Source organism: Sciurus carolinensis, chromosome 7 (genome assembly GCF_902686445.1).
Source record: "Sciurus carolinensis chromosome 7, mSciCar1.2, whole genome shotgun sequence".
Taxonomy (NCBI): domain Eukaryota; kingdom Metazoa; phylum Chordata; class Mammalia; order Rodentia; family Sciuridae; genus Sciurus; species Sciurus carolinensis.
Genome location: NC_062219.1, coordinates 116,603,633 through 116,624,345, shown reverse-complemented (window position 1 = coordinate 116,624,345; position 20,713 = coordinate 116,603,633). Strand labels below are relative to the sequence as shown.

At 39.8% G+C, this 20,713-nt stretch overlaps 1 protein-coding gene across 1 annotated transcript in view; it reads left to right on the top strand.

Annotated features, from left to right (window-relative positions):
• Dnah8 (dynein axonemal heavy chain 8) overlaps positions 1-20,713 on the top strand; it is a 252,532-nt gene that overhangs the window by 37,385 nt on the left and 194,434 nt on the right. Inside the window, 6 exon segments of the mRNA XM_047558191.1 lie at positions 1,251-1,386; positions 5,460-5,647; positions 9,626-9,706; positions 10,447-10,563; positions 11,347-11,466; positions 19,719-19,854. Of these exon segments, the coding sequence (XP_047414147.1) occupies positions 1,251-1,386; positions 5,460-5,647; positions 9,626-9,706; positions 10,447-10,563; positions 11,347-11,466; positions 19,719-19,854 (778 nt within the window).

Here is a 20,713-nt window from a genome sequence, read left to right as displayed (position 1 = left end):
TAATAGTCTGTTCATTCTTTATGTCCTTACAATTATTAGATTTTTCAAGAACAGGGTAGTCTTAGGCCTGGCTGAAACTGCCCCTTTGTCTTTTCTTTGTTTTAGTTTTGTTTTTATTTCAGAGGCAGAAAGTAACAGAGTACAGTGATTTGCTTGATGCTGTGTCTTATGCCTAAATGTAGAATGAAATAATTACAAAATGGTAGTCTTGCAAGTTGTTTATTGTTGCTTTATATAAGACATTGTTCAGTGTGAAGATTCTGCTGTTTGGTTTGGCTGTCTTTATTTATTTCGTTGTTCTGAATGTCAATTTTTTGTTTTTGTTTTTTAAACCTTGGCCTTAGACAAGAGGCCAGGGTAGGGACTCAGTTACTATAGAGGGAGGGTAGAGCTGGCCCTGTTTGGCATATGTGAATCGAAACCTAAATCTTTCAATTTTACATAAAGAAACTTGGGTTTTTTTGTTTGTTTGTTTGTTTGTTTTTGGTACTGGGGATTGAACTCAGGGGCACTTGATCACTGAGCCACATCCCCAGCCCTATCTTGTATTTTATTTAAAGACAGGGTCTCACTGAGTTGCTTAGCACCTCACTTTTGCTGAGACTGGCTTTGAACTCACGATTCTCCTGCTTCAGCCTCCTGAACCAGTGGAATTACAGGCGTGCGCCACTGTGCTCTGTAGAAACTTGATTTTTATTCCTTCATACTTATCAAGTTTTTGTGTGTGTGCTGGAATTCAGGAATTTGCCGTGCTATTTATCATTTGGTTGTATCTTGTCTAGAAAAGTTAGTGAGGGACTAGAGACTTGGAGGTGGAGACTCCTACTGCCTGGAATGGGCTGTGAGGCTAGAGACCTCTCTCTTTCTATTGATTGATTGATTGATTGAAGCTACATCCCTAACCTTCTTTATTTTTTTATTTTGAGATAGGGTCTCTAATTTGCTAAAGCTGACTTCAAACTTGCCATCCTCCCTCCTCAGTCTCTTGAGTTGCTGAGATCACAGGTGTGCCCCACTGCACCTGGCAAGACCTCTTTTTAAATTCTTTCCTTTGCCAGTGTTCCCTCTGGTAATGTTTCCCTATTCCTCTCTCTAGCTTCCATGGTCTTCCCCATCTCTTGTTTTACTCTGAGGCAAAATCTTGGGTAGCATAACTCTTTGATGCCATCTTAAATATAAAGTTTTTTGATAACAGTTTGCAGTCTCTTAAAATATACCTTTATTTTTTTTCCCCTTAAAAACAACAACAGAAAAACTCAGACATTTTGTCAAGCTTGGAAGGAAAAGCTGTCATCCGTCAGTATAACAAAATCTCCTACGTGCTGGTGGAGTTTGAGGTCATCTACCACACGGCCTGGGTCCGGGAGGTCTCGCAGTTGCAGTATGGTAAGTGTAAGAGGGCCACATGTCGGGGCTGGTGACTTCGAGTGCGTTCATGGTTCCGGAGAATATTTTACATCCCTTTCATATAATGTTAGGCCAGTTAAAATTTAGACTTAGGGATGATAACAATGGTTTATTTACTTATAGTTGTTGATCTTCTGATTTTCTTCTGTTTTTTTATACCTTTATTTCACTTATTTATTTCTAAGTGGTGGTGAGGATTGAACCCAGTGTCTCCCATGTGCTAGGCAAGTGCCCTACCACTGAGCCACAACCCAGCCCATCTTCTTTCTTCCTTTTTAAAAGCTTTTTGGACCCAAGGTCGCACTGTGTTGCCCAGGCTGGTGGTGTACTCCTGGGCTCCGGTGGTGCCCCTGCCACAGCTTCCCAACTAGCTGGGACCACAGGTGCTCGCTCACCTGGTTTAACAGTCAGATTTTATCAGCAAAAGTTGTCATGATCGTTAAGTTGATATACATAAATTGTGACATTCTCCTGAAAAACAGTATTTCAAAGTGAAAATATCTTCATAGATATCATCTCCATAGATTGATGAAGGTTTCCATGTTCAGTCTTATCATGTTGCTTCAGATCTCAATCAGGGGACTGCCTCCCTCCCTCCCTCTTTCCCTCCTTTCCTTTCCCCCTCGTCCTGTTTTTTCCTTCTCTTTCTTTTTCTGTTGCTGCATTTGACCTCAGTTTTGAGCTCATGACTTCACAGCGTTAGGGTTGGCCTGCCTGCCTCCGAGGGCAGGGGTTATGCGGGTCAAGCTTTGGACTCCGCGTGAGCAGGGGATGGATCTTCCCCATCGTCCCTCCCTGCTGGCCACACTGGGGATGTGGTTTTGATGTGGACTCAGTTGTTGGTCAGTTCGGTTTCCTCTTCTGTCCTGTCTCAACCATAAAGTCATAAGCACAACCTTCAGCGAGAGCCGTGACCTTGGTGGAGGTCCTCCAGCATTCCCTGGAGGAGTGCTGTCTGCCTCCCAAACCAGGAGGCAGACAGTGCCCTTCAGCAGAGCACGGAGTCGCAGGTGTGGGCAGCACGAATTCTGCAGGCGGGTCCTTGGGAGCAACAGTGCGGGGGCCATTCTTGTTTCTACCTTCTCACTCCAGAGCTCTTGTAGTTTATCTGTGGGGACATGGCAGTTCCACACCGACGCCCATCCACTGCATACCTACATCCTATAGGACGGCTCCCCAGGTCCCCAGGGTGCCAGTCCCAAATGGCATAGTTAAGCCTTCAATAAGTTGCTTTCCTGGGCCACCTGCTTCTGGGGAATGTGCTGTAGGTGGCCTCCGGGGATTCTGCTGAAACCCTGCTAATGGAGCAGCGTTCTCCATGGAACTTCAAGATCAGCTTAAAACTCACACCACGAAAAAAGGCAAAAGAGAATTTTTAACAACAAGCGCGGAATGTGCGCTGTTTTGCATCTACAATGTCGTGCACTTTTCTACTTTTTGTGTCTTGCAGGATTTTGCGTCCCCGATGCCCTTCCTTTTATCTGTACATGTTCAAATACAAGCTCAACAGACACCAGTTCCAGAAAGGCCTTTCTTATTCCTCTTGGCAGAAAATAATGTTTTCCTCCTCCAAAGTCCTCGCACATTTTATCTGCCTTTCCTTCCCGTGACACTCCCTTGTGTGTTCACCTTGTCTCCTCCTCACAGCCCGAGGATGCCCTCTGTGTCTGTTTCATCTTGAATCCTTTAAATAATGGTCATAACCAACATTTATATATACATATATGCTTACCAGTATGCCAGGTTTGTCTAATCAATTTGCATATACAGTCCCTTTAATCCTGATAGCAACCCTAGGAGGAGCTGTTATTGTCCTTGTGTATCAGATGAAGGAACTGAGGCACTGAGAGGTTAGGTGACTTGCCAAGATCACACAGCTAGTGACCGGCAGAGCCAGGATTCGCTCTGATGGTCGGGCTCCCAACTCTATTCTCTTAACCTTTGTACTTTACTCCTCAAAGGGTCAGGATTAGTGCCAGGCACAGTGGGGGACTCTAGATATTTTAAAAATAAGTAGAGATCAGACTATCTTTATAAATGATGATTATGTCAGATTTCCTGGAGAGTTTGTTCCCCTTGAGAATATCAGTTGACACGTATTAGGTGCAATAACCTCATTGCAGTGGATTGATGCACAAGAGAAGTGGGTGCAAGTAAAACTAACAGTATAAAGTGAAGTTGTTTCATGTGAGCCCAGGCTTTGAGAAATGGACTGTTCTGGAAGGCTTCCTGGTATTCCACTAATGTGACTGTGCTTAGCTACGTAGATGCTTGGGGTAATAGCTGGACACCTAGCTTCAGCCTCCTTTAGCTGCTTGCTTGACAGAGTTCCTCTGCTGGTGGTTCACAGGGAGTGAGATGCCTCCTCAGTCTGGAGCAGGCTTCCTGGCCATCATTCTCTGTCTATTCTGGTTCTGTTGCTGACTTTTCTGTCCTTTGAAGCAAGCTCAGTACAATCTTAGGGAAGACGAATTTCATTAAATGAGTGGTCAAAGTTATTTTGAAATTTACTTGGGAGGGCGAATGATTCCTAACCCAATTCTAAAAAGATTCCAAATGAGTTGAATAAAATTAAAATCCTTGCTGGGTGCTGTGGCACACACCTGTAATCTCAGCTGCTTGGGAGGCTGAGAAAGGAGGATCACAAGTTCAAGGCTAGCCTTGGTAATTTAGAGAGATCCTGTCTTAAAATAAAAATTCTTAAAGGGCTAAATGCAGCTTAGTGGTAGAGTGCCCCTGGGTTCAATCTCTAGTACTGAAAATAAGTAAATAAATAAAAGGAAAAGAAATCCTCATGAAACCCATAGCATTAAGAACCTTATCAGGACTAGTGAGTAAAAGTCAAGTTACTTCAAAAGAATATAGGGGTGGGCTGGGGATATAGCTCAGTTGGTAGAGTGCTTGCCTTGCATGCACAAGACCCTGGGTTCAATCCCCAGCACCAAAAAAAAAAAAAAAAGAATATAGGGGCTATTTTGTTTTGCTAGAAATTTGATGCTGCCACATTCTATGAAGTAATGTTAGTCTTGGAAGATTCTGTGTTATTAATGAAATTCTCATGTTAATAATGTTTGTTAAAATAAAATGTAACAATGCTGGACATGGTGGCATATGCTTGGGAGACTGAGACAGGAGGATTGCAAGTTTGAGGCCAGCCTCAGTAATTTAGTGAGGCCCTAAGCAACTTAGTGAGACCCTGTCTCAAAATAAAAAATAAAAAGCCCGGGGATGTGGTTAAATGGTAAAGTATCCCTGGGTTAAATCCCCAGGAACCCCCCCCCCCAAAAAAAAAAAGGAAGAAAGAAAGAAAAAAAGAAATGTAACAAGCTAACACAGGTCTCTATAAATGTTTTAGTATTATGCTTCTAGAAGTAATTCATGGTAGGATAGCAAAAAATCTAAGGCTACCCAGCAAGAACAATTTGGGATCTTGTATTTCAATTCTTAATAAAAAGTATATCTGAAAATGCCTACTTTTATGAATGATGCTCATCTAAGACACAGTATAAGAAAATTCTCTCCACTCTGGCTTCACAACTCGATATTGTTTAAATATTTCTTACCGATATTGAGCTTCATTGTAAAAAAAAAAAAATTTCAGAATGGAGATTTAATTCAGGTAAACCCTCTTACAGAAACCAGTTTGGAATCAGGGCAAAAGAGTTTGAAATCCGTGAGGTGTGTCATCTTTGGTAGTTTTTCCCATCTTCGGGTTCTTTCTCAGGGGTAAACTAAATATTCACAAACATAAACCACAGATCTCTTTGACCCACTCAGAAAAGTATCCTGGTTCACAGCACAAAGGACCTCAGTAATTGGTCAAGTTTTATCTCTCTGGATCTTATTTAAGGGCTTTCTAGACACTCCGCCTTCATCTCTCTAGGTCTTGAGTGTTGACTATGTGCCAGAAACTGTGCCTTAGTACCTGGGGCATCAATGTTACTGTTCTGTCCTTATGAAGTTAGTAGTTCAGTGGGGAAGGTAGACATGTAAACAGAGCTGAGCAGAAAGGAAATCCAGAATAAATAATGCCGGTACTCATTTATTTGTAGCTTTACAAGCCACACTTTTTGTGCGACATCCAGAAACAGGGAAGTTGCTGGTTAATTTTGATCCCAAAATTTTGGAAATTGTGCGGGAAACTAAGTGCATGATAAAGATGAAGTTGGATGTTCCAGAGCAGGCAAAGAGATTGCTAAAATTGGAAAATAAATTGAAATCAGACAAATTGTATTTGCAGGTAAGATGATGATGTTTTCTGATTATTTTGAAGGAGTGTGTGTGTGTGTGTGTGTGTGTGTTGTGCATGAAGAACATCCCCATAGGTATGCTGACATTGAGGGAAAATTCATTACTCTGTTGATTCTTGATAGAATTAAAATACTGACTTGCAAGCAAAAAGAAAGACTGGAGATGGAAAGATTGGAGAAGAGTGTCAGGAATCAGATTTATATTTCTGGACAATAAGTGATGAATTAGCTGATTTTTAAAAAGGTTTTAATTGTAGCTTTATAGATTAAGTGCATTAAGCTTTATAATACATTCAATCTTATGGTTCTAATAAGATATAAATGAAGAAAGTGGGATGACTATAAAATGACGTGAGTGGAAATGATTCTTCAACATTGTGGGGTGAAATGGAGCTTTGCTTCAATTCAATTTCAGTCCTGGGTCATCTGAAAATTCCAAAAATGAAAGTGACACACAAAAACTGATATTCAAGGGGCAGGGGTTGTGGCTTAGTGGCAGAGCGCTTGCCTAGCACATGTGAGGCACTGGGTTTGATCCTCAGCATCACATAAAAATAAATACATAAAATAAAGGTATAAAAAACATAGATAGTAATTTTTTTTTAAAAAAGGGACAACAAAAAGATAGGAGTATTAGAATGTAGATTCCCAAAGTGGTTTTGTAAACTAAGAGCTATGGGCTGGGGCTGTAGCTCATTGGTGGAGCACCGCCTAGCATGTGTGAGGCTATGCATTCCGTCTCAGGCACTGAGGGGGAAAAAAGCACTAGCTTTATTGGAGTATGGTTCACATACTACACGACTCACCCATTTAAATCCACAGTGGAATGGTTTTAGTATCTTCATTAAGTTGCCCAACCATCAGCACCATCAATTACAGGACACTTTCGTCATCTCCCAAACAGACTCATATCCATTAGCATCTGCTCCCTATTTTCCCTCAACTCCCTGTATTACACCACACCCTGGAGATCTCCAGTTCACTTCCTGCCTCTATGGATCTGCCTATTCTGGACATGTCATACAGATGGAATCAGATAATTTGTGGGTTTTTTTGTGACTGGCTTCTTTCACTTGAATGATGTTTTTAAAAGTCCTTCATATCATTTCATGTATCAATACTTCATTCCTTTTCATGGCCAAATGAAATTCCACTGCATGACTATACCAAATTTTAGTGATCTACTCATCTCTTGATGAACATTTGGGTTGCTTCCACTTTACAGCTATTAAGAGTAACACTGCTGTGATCATTTGTACACAAGTTTTTGTGTGGACACGTGTTTTCATTCTCTTGGATATCTATATCTAGAAGTGAGTTGACTGACTTGATCTCTCCATGTTTAACCTTTAGAAAACTGCTGTACTGTTTTCCAAAGTGGCTCGTAATTTTCCATTCCCACCAGTAGTGCATCCTTGCCATTACTTATTATTACCGGTCTTTTTCATCTGGGCCATCCCAGTGTATGTGAAGTGCTGTTTCATGGTGGGTTTGATTTGCATTTCCCTGATGACTACGGATGATCAGCATATTTTCATGAACTTATTTGTAGATTTTTAGGGGAATGTCGGTGAAGATTCTTTGCCCGTTTTAATTTTTTTTGCACATTGTTATGGTTTGGATGTGAGGTGTCCCCAAAAGCTCACATATGAGACAATGCAGAGTGTTCAGAGGGGAAATGATTGGATTGTGAGAGCCTTAACCCAATCAGTGAGTTAATCAGCTGGTGGGATTAATTGAGTGGTAACTGGAGGCAGGTGGGGTGTGGCTGGAGGAGGTGGGACCCTGGGGTCGTGGCTTTGGGGTATGTATTTGTACTGGCTAGTGGAGTCTCTCTGCTTCCTGACTGTCATGTGAGCTGCTGCCATGATGTTTAGCCTCACCTGGAGCCAGGAGGAATGGAGCCTGCTGTCTGTGGACTGAGACCTCTGAAACCATGAGCTCCCAAATAAACTCTTCCTCCTCTACAATTGTTCTGGTCAGGTCTTTTAGTCGCAGCAGTGAAAAAGCTGACTAAAACAATTTTTTATTGGTGCCTTATAGTTGTACATATTGGTGGGATCTGTTGTTACATATTCGTACAGGCACATAATATAGCAATATAATTTGGCCAATATCACTCCCAAGCACTTACCCACTCCCTTTCCTCCTTCCTCCTGGTCCTTTTCCTTTACTGATCTCCCTCTGATTTTCATAAGATCCATCCTGATCTTTGTTTTCCTTTTTCCTCTCTAGCTTCCCCATATGAGAGAAAACATATGACCCTTGGCCTTCTGAGTTTGACTTATTTTGCTTTACATAATGGTCTCTAGTTCCATCCATTTTCCTGCAAATGCCATAATTTCATTTTTCTTTATGACTGAATAAAACTCTGTTGTGTATATATACCACATTTTCTTTGTCCATTCACCCATTGATGGACACCTAGGCTGGTTCCATTATAAATTGTGCTGCTGTGAACATCAGTATGCATGTATCACTGTAGTAAAATGACTCGGGATAAACAATGAGGGGTGGAATAGCTGGATCATATGCCTGGTCTTTTGAGGAGCCTATGATTTCCATAGTGATTGTACTAATCTGTAGTCCCACCAATAGAGTAAAAGTGTTCCTTTTTCTCCACATCCTCTCCATCTTTGCTCTTTTTATTTTTATTTTTTTATTTTTTAGTTGTAGAAGGACACAATACCTTTAGTTCATTCATTTATTGTTATGCAGCACTGAGATTTAACCCAGTGCCTCCCGTGTGTTAGACAAGCACTCCACCCTGGGCTACTACCCCAGACCATCTCATTTTTTAATTGAACTATTTGACCTTTTAATTTACAAGTTGTAGTAGATATTTATAGATTTTATTTGATATACGATTTGCAAAATTTTCCTCCTATTCTGTGTTGTCTTTCACTTTCTTGATGTCCTTCGAAATACATGAATTTTAAATTTCTATTAAACCCAGTTTACCTATTTTTTCTTGTGTCTTTTGTATCTTGTTTTGTTGGTGTCATATTTGAGAAATCTTTGCCTAATCCAGGGTCACAAAGTTTGCCTATGTTTCCTTCAAAGAGATGGATAGTTTTAGCTCTTTCCAAAATAGTAGGTCATTGTTACCAGAAAAAACAACTCAGAGGAGCACTGGCATTGTGAAAACTGTGGATTTGGCTTCTAAGACCAGGTTTTTGGACTGACTAGTTGTGACTCTGGAGGAGCAAGTGTCAAAGGACTGGTGGAAGTTGGGGCTAATATTACTCACAGCACATCTTACAGGATTTCCGTTAGCATTGGATGATAACCTGAAAGTCGAAGTCCTTTGCCAAGTGCCAATCATAAATAAATCTTCAACTACAAGTATCAGAGAAAAAGGAAAGGAAAGAAGAACTTGGAAACTATTAAGTAAAAACTGAAACAGTTTAATATTATTAGCTTGGGGAAGATGTCAGTCAACTCTCTGTCTCCTACCACAGTGTAATAAATTACACATGGTCAAAAAATTTACAAATGGTCAAAAATTGATCATCATAGTTTATCTCTAAAATACTATCTAAAGGAAAAATTAAAAGTCTATTAATTCTGGTTGCATGGAGAAGATAGATTTATTTAAACTCAGAAAGCAAGTATGATATCAGCGATGGGTATGTTCTAATGAGTCAGAAGATAAGGAACACAAAGGGAAAAATGTATAATAACAACCATCACAGAAAGATAATTATCCAATCAATTTGAAATAACATCTAGACAGAAAAATAATCAATATGAAAAAGTAAAGCCTGGAAAGCACCATTGACTAGATGCCAAAAGAGTGCTCAGGTAATTTATAGGTGATAGAAAAAGTATAGTAAATCAGTGTAAATTTACATAGTGGCAAGACATGAGGAAACAGGTGTAATGAAACCTTCCTGGTATGAATCAAAATATGGCCATTGCTTTAACATGAACTGAAGTAAAATATACCATTTTGATATTTTTTACAGGGTCTTCTGCAGTATTATGATGATTTATGTCAGGAAGTCCCTTCAGTGTTTGTCAATCTGATGAATCCTAAAATGAAAAAGGTTGGTAATGCTGAAGGTTTATATTGATTTCCCTGTTACTTAAAATTAGATTTATGTTCTATAGATTATGGGTTTTAGATCATCTATTCCTATCTAGACCTTCTATCTTTCTAGTTCAACTTTATAGCTCTGTTTTCTTCCCCCCTACAAAATGATTTCTTGTCTAAATTTTGTTGCCTTTGGGAAAAAACCTAAATCAAAACATGAGCATTTTCTAAAGCTCCATGATTGCTTTCTGGACAGCCAAATATGATTTAAAACAAAAAAGTCATCTTTATTAGGCATAATTCTGGGAAAATATAATTAGGAAAATGTAACCTATAATATTTGCAGGTAATAAAAGAAAGCCTTTTTTTTATACATGCAGATGCTCCTGTTAATAATGGGAGCTGTTCCTAGTGAGACTCTGTCTCAAAATAAAAAATAAATAAAAGGGGTTGGGGATGTGACTCAGTGGTTAAATGTCCCTGGATTCAATCCCTAGTGCCAAAAAAAAAAAAAAAAAAGGAGCTGTTTTCTGGTACAGTGGCATAAGCCTGTAATCCTAGTGACTCAGGAGGCTGAGGCAGGAGGATTGTAAATTTGAGGCCAGTTTCTACAACACGGCAAGACCTTGTCTCAAAATAAAAACATTAAAAGGACTGGGATGTGGCTCAGTGGTAGCGCACCTCTGGGTTAAATCCCAAGTACTGCAAAAAAGAAAAAAGAAAAGGGAGATCTTACCTCTTTACTTTTTGTAGGTGGAAAGTGTGTTGAGACAAGGGCTTACGATATTAACCTGGTCATCTTTAACACTGGAAAGCTTCTTTCAAGAAGTTGAATCAGTTTTGGATATGTTCAATCAACTTTTAAAGAAGGTAAAGTTGATAAGTTTTAAAAAGCTACATACATTAATACTGATAATATGAGTAATAGTTTAATTATACATAGAAGCTCTTTAATGGGGTTGACTTTTAACTAATAGAACATCTGTTAAGTTAAAAATAAAATGCTTGATGTTTCCTTTACTGGTTTGGATCAAGTTACCTTGTTCTTATCCTGAATTATCTTGCCTTTAATATGACAAAATGATGGTTCGTTGTAGTTTAGAAAATGGGATAATTATAGACTGTTGAAGATAGCAGAACAGTGTGCCTAAATTTTAATATTAATGCATCTAAAATTAACTATATGAGGCATTAGTCTAAATGGAGACTATCTATGGATTTCTGACATGTTTGCCACATAGACCATGCATATATTTTTAGATGCACTAGTCTGTGTGTTATGGTAGCACAGTATGATAATCAAATTCAGAGGCTTTGGAGTTGGACAAACCTGGGTAGGATTCGCTGCCATTTTCTAGCTACGTGTTCCTCCCTAAAGTTACTTTACTTCTGTGAGCCTTGGTGTCTTGGGGACACCTTGCCTCTTGCTGGAATGAAGAACAAAAGAAATAATGCACAGTTGCTGCTGAAGAAAACCTTAGTTCCAAGCTTTCTTTGCAGCTAGACTGCTAACATTTCCACCAAATTATGCTTGACTCAGGGTGCAAGTTTCCAGGCTTAGTCTTCTAAACTAATTAGTAACTCAAGTGCATAAAGCTAGCACTGAAGGGAAAGTGTTTTTAAATTTATTTACATTGTTGCTCTCATTGGTAGGTCAATGATTTGTGTGAAATGCATATTGATACCGTTCTGAAGGAGATAGCCAAAACGGTATTAATTTCCTTACCTGAAGGTGGTGCTACCAGAGTGGAAGATATGTTGACCCTCAACGAGGTAGGCATTTATTTTTTATCATCACAAGAATACTGAGCCATAAATATAAAATGTGAATTGATAATCTAAAAGTAGACATTTGGGCCTGTACTGTTTTTTAGATTAGCTTCTTTTGGACATCCTCAGTGCCAAAGACTAACATGGCTCCAATAACTCAAGTCATGGCCACTCCCGAGACATCATTTTCCTAGTGTCCTCCACCCAGTGCGGGTGCCCGGGGGCCCTGTCAGTGGTTCAGGGCTCTTCTTCTGCTGTGCATGCTCCCAGAGTCGTTATCACTTTCCTCATGGCTTAAACTACAACAGACTTTCCCTTTAAGTCACTCCGAAACCTGGGAGTTATCACCTTTCCTCACCTCCATTTCTTAAATCCCACCAGTCTTAAGGCTAAGCCAGGTTTTGCCTCTTACTCAGATTTTACTCGAATTGTCTCTTCTTTTCTGTACCTACCGCCTACTTCTTAGCTTGTTTAGAGGTTAGCGATTGTTGCGATCTAACTGGTCTCTCTGCTGTACATGGGCTCCATCATATGCATCCATAATGCCCCCAAATCTGATCATGAAACTCTTCCTACTTAAATCCTTTAGTGGCAATGGCATCAAGTCCTTACAGGATAAAATCTAACCCTTAGCATCTCATTATATTGAAATTATCTGGATACTTGTTGACTTCTCCTCACTGACTCAAAAGTGCAAAGACAGAACCCTATCTGCTCATTTTGGGGTCTTAGCATCTAACACATTCTTTCTCAGAAGCACTCAATTTATCTTTAACTGGGCTCTTTTATTTTTCTTTCTTTCTTGACTGCCTTGTGCTTCCACTGTGCCCACTATACTGGTCTGGGTCATCTTTCTGGCACCCTTTTTGAGATGGCCAAGGAAGGCTTCCTTTCTAGGGGTGCAGTCTGGCCCATGGGAAACAGGAGCTTATGCCCTCTTTCTTTGAAAGCACAGCTTCTTCTCCCCAGGTCGCCTCTGCCTGCAGGGGTTAGGGCAACTTGCCAGCCTGTCGCCTCAGAACTACTTAGGCATGGGTCAGCCCCTCCCCATCCCCAAATTCTAGAGGACATGGGTTCTCACATTATCTCTATCCAACCGCTACCAATGAGCAAGCTTGCCCTCCGCAACCTCATGGTGGACAGTGGCACTACCTTTTAAGATGTGCTTTCTTCCTGATGTGTAGGAGCTTAGAGTCACTTGCTCTCAGCTTTGGTCATAACCAAGACAACACTGGACAACCCATTTTAATATCCTGTTCTTAGTCTTGGTTTATTCGGGATTAAAATGATCTTATCTTCTTGGTTCTTTGGTCCTTTTATCATTATCGGGTAAATTTTCATCCTTACAGTCTTACCAGATATAAACACACCAAAGTGGAAGCACCCAGGACTGGTTGGTGATGGCAGCACCCGCTGCCCAGTCATCAGACCATCTGTTCAACATGAGGTCAACAGGCAACCCACCTCCAACTCTGTGTGGGAACCTTCAGCACAACTCCATCTCCCTGATTGATGTGGTCCATTTTGAAACTTCCTGCCACACGGACTCTGTCCTAGAATAAGTTCCAGGGCTCTGACAGCTCTGAGCCTGGTTCCTAATCTTATCTGGCCACCTGCAGGGACTCTTGGATTTATATCTGCTCTCTGCCTTTGCTCTCCTCCTGCAACCTCCTGGAACACTGTAGCCACCTTAACCCTTTCTTAACCTTTCCGTAACCCATTGTGTGAAGTGTGGTGTGTGATTTGAGCTTTATAGATATTAGTTATTAATATATTTAAAAAAATTTTTTTTGGTTTTAGATGGACATAATACCTTTATCTTATTCATTTATTTTTATGTGGTGCTGAGGATTGAACCCAGTGCCCCACATGTGCCAGGCGAGTGCCCTACCACTGAGCCACAACCCAGCCCAGTTATTGATATTTGAATAAAAGAACCTGTGATTGCTTGGGTACTCTGTGAATTGCAACCAATGAAAGTGAAATGAATTTATTTTTATTCAATAAATTGCGGAAAGACACAAATGTGTTTGGTCTGTTAATGGCCTAGTTTAATCATTATAGGAGATCACAGTCTGGTGCTAGGAAAGGCACCCATTTTTAACTTTATTTCTCATAACTTTTTCTACATCTTTAAGAATCATACTAGAGGGCAGTATTTTTTGAGTTGGCGAATTTTAGCATTATTTTCTTCCTACTTTAATAAATACCTTTCTCATCTTATCCTTTATCGGTCCTCCCTTTTTCTTTCAAAATAGTTTCACTTTTGCTTTCAGTTAGATTTTATTATGCCTGTATCAACAGGGCTAATGCAGAGCTATGTAGTGTGTGTAATATATATTCTTATACAACTTTTTATTTTTCCTTGTATTTTTAATTGCTTCTCTTTTTGTATTTTCTTTCAAATACACTATTATATTAGGGTTTCATTCCTTCATCCCTAAGAGCGACCTCCCTTCAGAGCACACTGAATCTCTGTTTCAACTCTTCAATCAGCTGCAAAATTAACCTGGGACACTCCCTGTCTACTCTGTTTCCCGAATCACATGGTTTCGAAGGAAGGAGAACTCTTCAAATGCTATATGGATCTTTTCTCAGCAATTGAAATGTTCCAAAGAAGTGTCCCATTTCCTGCTTGGGAATAATTTCCTGCCTGCCACTTTCTTCTCTCTAATTGTAGAATTTGACTATATGAACTTTATTTTTATAATTTGACTATATGCCTTTAATACCATGTCTTACCTACATACAAACAGAATACAAAGGAGTAGAGGAATTTCTATGTTAGTTTTCTTCCTTTTGTCCTATTAATAATGAAATCATCTTCTCACAGTATGTATTTATAACTAATTTGACACTATCAGTTGCTGAGCAGGGGAAACTCATGCTATCAGAGATAATTTGCTTTGAATACATGAACAAAGAACTTTAACGTGCATAGAAAGAGACCACACAAATGAAGGATATTGGCATAGAATAAGTGACTGATTATGAATGTGGTGTTTGTATTGATGACACAATTTAAAAAGCGTTATTATTAAATAAATGGAAAGTCTCAGTGCTGTAAGTCAGGATGCAGGAAGTGGAACTTTGAAAAGCACTTTCACAAATCAGTATGCCACAGTGACTGGCCCTGGAATAATCTAAGGTCTAGCAAAGCTTGAACTGCCTTTGCAAAAATGTACCATTGGGCAGGACCACTGGTAAGGCAGAATATGATTTGTAAGGACAGGGCAAGGCAGGTAGTACTCTGAGAAGAAATCAGAAAATGACATACATAATTTTTTAGGGTGAGGTTAGTTTGGGTCAAACTGTGGTTTCAGATCATTTTATGAACCAGAGATGCAGCTTCCAAGCAAGAAGAGAGTAGAAAAGAAATACCTCACACTCTCTCTCCTTTAGCTCTCCTATCTTCTCATTGGGTCAAACCAAGCTGGAGATTAAGGGCGTCCCAGTAATCAGCTTCCCACTACACGGAGAAGGGCAGAGAAGAGTGGAGAAAGGGCCGGCAGGGTGCACATGAAGAATGACACCTGGATTATCTGGCAAATGGTCTTGATGGAGTGGCAGGAATTATGTATAGATTTATAAATTAAAGCATATAAAAACTTTTTATTTACAGTTGCATTGTTGACTGCTCCTGTATCCATCTTTTCTTCCTTCTGGTTCCATGGAGAAAGTTTCTGCCTCTTTTCAAAATCGAGATCCTCCAAATGGGCTCTAGATCATATGCCTTTATGGTTTAAATATGATCTGTCCCCCAAAAGCTCCTGTGTGAGATGACACAAGAGTTTCCAGAGGTAAAACAATTAGATTGTGAGAAGTGTAAGCTAATCAGTGGATTAATCCATGGGTGTGGATTAACTAGGTGGTAGCCATAGGCACATAGGGTGTGGCTGGAAGGAAGATGTCACTGAGGGTGACATATTTTGTCCTTGGTGAACAGAATGCATTCTCTAGTTCTCTCTCTCTCTCTCTCTCTCTCTCTCTCTCTCTCTCTCTCTCTCTCTCTCTCTCTCTCTCTTCCTCTCCTGGTTGCCATGTTCTGAGTTGTTTTCCTCCATCACACCCTTCCACCATGATTTGCCTCACCTTAGGCCCAAGGGCATAAGGCTGGCCGACCCTGCACTGAATCTCTGAAACTGTGAGCCAAAATGAACTTTTCACCCTAATTTCATCTGTTCTTGTCAGTTCTTTTGGTCACAATAGTGAAACAGCTAACTAAAACTCCTTCTCAGTGACATGCTCCACTAGTCTCCCTCTCTGTTTTCCATAGCTTCAACTTTGTACTACTGACTGGATCCTTCCCACCAGCAGTCTAATATACCCTCACCTCTTCCTTGCCCATGAAAACTAAAATCTTCCCCCATCTTCCTTCACCTCTCGTTCACAACCAAACTTCTCCAGTTCCTCACACATGCTGCCTTCACTTTCCCACCTCTCATTAATTTTTTTTCCCTGAAGGGAAGTTCCACCTAAATGGTTAAGATGTTAGCTGCTAACTTTTTCTTGAGATTTACAGAACCCAGAACATGGGATGACCTTTGTAATGCCCCTCCTTAGTCTTTAGTTCTATGCATCCATTAACACAAAGTAGGAAAATCAACGTGACTTTACCTTGCAGAAAAATAGTATGTCCATCTAAAAAGAACTGCAGAAGCTAGAACCAGGAGGTAGAGGTCCACTTTAGTGCACCAGTGTCCCAGAGAAGAAGGCAAAAAGAAGACGAATATCCTAGATGACAAAGACCTTGCTCAGCATGTAGCCTTTCTGCCCTGCCCCTCCCTTCCCTCCCTATAAAAACCCTTCATACTCCTTGACCTCCCAAGATGGAGCTATGGGGTTGACAGCATCTCCATCTTCCAAGATATCAACCCCTGAATAAATCTTATTCCTTCCTATCAACTCTTGTGTCCTGAATATTGGCCTGTGAGTGGCAGGCAGCCCAGACTTTATTCTAGTAACAATAGTGCATTGCATGGACATACTACCTTTTAGTTATCCGTTTATCAGTTGATAGACATTTGGTTGTTTCCAATTTTGGGCTGTTATTAATAATACTGTTTATAACATTCGGTGCAGACATTTTTGTGTGGACATGTTTTCATTTTGGGATGTATATACCTAGGAGTGGAATTACTGGGTCATATGTTAACTCCATGTTTAACCTTTTGAAGAACAGCCATGTTGTTTTCCAAAGTGGCTGCATCATTTTGGATTCCTCATACCAGCAGTATATGAGGGTTCTAGTTTCCCCACATCCTTGCTGGCCCTTGTTGTCCTCTGTGATGGCCATCCTACTGACTGTGAAGTGGCACCTCATAGTACTTTTGATTTGTATTGCCCTAATGGCCAATGAGGTTGAGCATCTTTTCATGTGTTTATTAACCTTTTATATACTTTTCTTCAGAAATGTCTATTCAGATTCTTTGCTCATTTTATATTTGAATTGTCTTTTTCTTTATTATAATCATTCCTGAAGGATACTAGTCCCTTATCAGATATGTGATTTACAAAAATTTTCTCCCATTCTGTGGGGTTCTTTTTTCTTTCTTCTTTTTTTTTTCTCTCTTTCTTTCTCCCCTCCCTCCCTCCCTCCTTCCTTCCCTCCTTCCCTCCCTCCCTCCCTCCCTCCCTCCCTCCTTCCTTCCTTCCTTCCTTCCTTCCTTCCTTCCTTCCTTCCTTCCTTCCTTCCTTCCTTCTTTCCTTCCAGTAGTAGGGACTGAACTCAGGGTGTCACACGTGCTAGGCAAGCACTCCACACATTCCCAGCCCTTTTTAATTTAATTTAATTTTACTTTATTTTATTTTAAGGCAGGGTCTTACTAAATTGCCCATGTTGACCTTGTGATTCTCCTGCCTCAGTCTCCCAAATAACTGGGATTACAGGTGTATGCCACTGTACCTTTGTCTTTTAACTTTTTTAATGGTGTTTTTTGAAGCACAACAGTTTTTAATTTCAAGAAGTCCAGTTGTTTCTTTTGTTCTGTTGCTATGCTTTTTGTGTTAGATCTAAAAAAAACTTTGCCTAATTCAGGTTGTGAGAATTTTTGCCTGAAAGTTTCTTAGAGTTTTCTAGTTTTAGCTTTTAAATTTGGGTTTATGATCCTCTTTGGGTTAGTTTTTTTGAATGGTATAGAGAAAGGGTCCAGTTCATTTTTCTGAAGTGGACATTCAGTCATCCTAATACCAATTATTGAATCCCATTAATGATATCAGAGTCCTAGTCCAGAGGTCCAACTCTGGAAGTTCTGGCAAATCAGGTTGGGCCATTTGCCCCAAAAACCAAATGGAAAAAGTAATGATGAAAAGCAGGAAAGGAACTTTAATCTGTGGCCATGTTGGGAAGACAAAGGGGAATCCACATCCTTAGCCTGTCTTCAAGGATTGATAATGACTTTGAGGTTTTATGGAAAGGGGAGTGAGGGTAAGAGTTGGGGACTTTCATAGCTTCCAGGCAGGTGATCCTTGTCTGGTCCATCATTGTCTCAGGATTGATCTGGCAGGATATTATCACCATTAGAAAGTTGCTTTGGCCTGGGAGTAGCTTTGTCTTGTCCTGAGATGTTTATCAATCAGACTTGTCACTCCTGGAATACAAGGTGCCTCAGAGCAAAGGAGAAACATGCAAAATGGAGGCAGAGATGCTAATTTTATTGTCCTCTTTTTGGTCACCCACTGGATATTTGTAGGTGAAAGTGAAGAGTCTTAAGTTCTTGTTGCATTCACTTTATTATTATATAGTATCAGAAGCACACAGAAGAATTTGTGTGGTATTCTTCCATTTGTGAATATGTTGGTTTTTTTTTTTTTTTAGATTTTTTTTAACCCCATACCTTTATTTTATTTATTTATTTTTATGTGGTGCTGAGGATCAAACCCAGCGCCGCACATGTGCTAAGCAAGTGGTCTACCACTGAGCTATAATCCCAGCCCCTGAATATGTTTTTTAAAAATTGTTTTGTTGTTGTTGTTGTTGTTTCTGGAGTTATTAGGGAGTACTAAACAAGCAAGTGCTCAGTCTGCCAAATTTAATTGGTAGTGTCTGGTTCCTTTCTTGGGAATCGTCTAGCTGGGATGTGTCCTTCCAATTCTCCATGATTGGCTGCAAGGGTCCACATGCCCAACACTTCTTTTCCCTGCTAGACTGAAGTGGCTCCTAAACAGCATTACCATTCCAGTGTTGAGCACTGTGTTGAATACATTGTAAAGGAATGAATGAATGATGAAGCAAGGTCAGAAAAGTTGGTGGGGGTTAAGAGGGTCAGAGTGTCATTGGGTAGCAGGAGGCATACCATTTGAGAATAGGGTCAGATACAGAGGAAGTCGCCAAGAAAGGAACACACAGGAGTGGAACATGGCAAATATGGGACCTCCCAAAGCTTATCTGGGAAAAACTTGCATGGAGAGTGTCAGGTTCCTTCACTTGGACTTGAAGGCCCATTAACTGCTATTGTTTACTTGACTCTTTTATAAAATGAATGGGAATTGTTGGATATGTTCAAAACCTTATTCAACTTTATAAACCAGTTTTCTGAATTTTACTAGCTCTTGACTTCTTCATTAAACCCTTTTCTGGCTATTGGAAAAGTCAGAAAAGCAAAACACAGACTTTCTGAATCAAAGATGAGTTCAAACCCTGATTCTTACTTACTACTTACTGTGTGACCTGGGCGAATTTCTTATCTTCTGAGCCTAGGCTGTCTCGTCTGTGAAATAGAGACTGTAATATTAAATATTCCAAGAGAATGTCCTTTAATTAAATTAGTTAATACATACAAACTTTCAAGTTGATGCCTGGCATACAGCACCATGCTTCATTAAAAGCTTTACCTCATTCAAATCTCAATTTAACACTTTGGATTGCTCTTTAATACCAAAGCTCATTTTCAACTTTTGGCAATGTCTTTCTGCTCTAGATTTATGTGTGCGATTGAGTCAAGTACAAATAAAAGACTAGATTTTTCTTTCTCATCTTCTGCTTGGACTTTACCAGCTGTGCTTTTGGTGGCAGGCAATTTTAGATCTGAAACATAAAGCATTGGCAACTTTATCTTATTTCTTTATTTGTGGTACCAGAGGTCAAATCCAGGACCTTGAACATCCTCCGCAAATGTTTTACCACCAAGCTCTTCCTCCAGCTCCTGTAGTTATTTTCAAATGCACTTATTATAGTTTCATAAATTGAAGTCATACAAATAATTTTCACCATTTTTAGGTATCTGAAAATTAATAACCATTTCTTTATTTAATAGACATACACAAAAGAATGGGCTGATATTCTAAACCACAAAAGTAAGCATGTGGAAGAAGCTGTCAGAGAACTTATATTAATATTTGAGCAAATTTATGAAGTGAAATACACTGGGAAAACAGGAAAATCAGTATCAGGTAATTTCACTAGTTAACGTTTGAGTCATAGGAGCTACAGATACATCCTCATGTGGGCACCTTCTTCTTAGCAGGTAGCAAAATTCCAGATTCCAGAAGGAAAGCAGGTGTCCATAAACTGCAGTTTTGTATAGTTTAGGCTCAGTGAGTTCTTTTTGTGAGATAGTGACAACTTCTGAAACCCAGGTTTCCAGATGCCAAACAAGGGCCAACCTTGTAAATAGGCTGTGGATAAATCTTCAGTCCTGCTGTTTCTTTTTGAACAGCATTTGAATCATATCACTTTGATCCTTTATTTTTACCTTTTTAAAAAAATGAACTAGGCAAGGATAAAATCTAAAATATTCATGAATCCAGAAAACTTTATTAGGGCAAGACTATGTTTCAAGATATTTTCTCCCTAGATCTTTCTCTGAATGGTATGAGCTGTGCCTTCCTCCTTAGAACTGTGTTGGGGTACAGGTAAATGGGACCTACTGGAAGATGTATCCCCAAAGAATCCAAGATCATACCACCCCATGGCTAACAAATGGCCTCCAAAGCTTTGTCTTCGCTGTGTTTGACTTTGCCAAAGGCCTCATCACCCTAGTTCACTTTGCTCAGGCAAATCTGTATGACAGGGTGCCTGGATTATTTAAAGTGGTTGAAATAATTTTGACTCCATTTCCTATTCTCCCAATTTCAGAATCTCATTTCCCCAAATAAAGCCCAAAATTCTATAATTTCAGTAAATACATGTAAATAAGCCCCTCCAAAATAAGCTACTGAATTTGATCTTCTTTATCAGGGACAGGGGATTTTAAGAATAGACTCCCAATTGGAGATCTTTGCTTCCTGTTTCCTCCATTGTGGTTTAAGA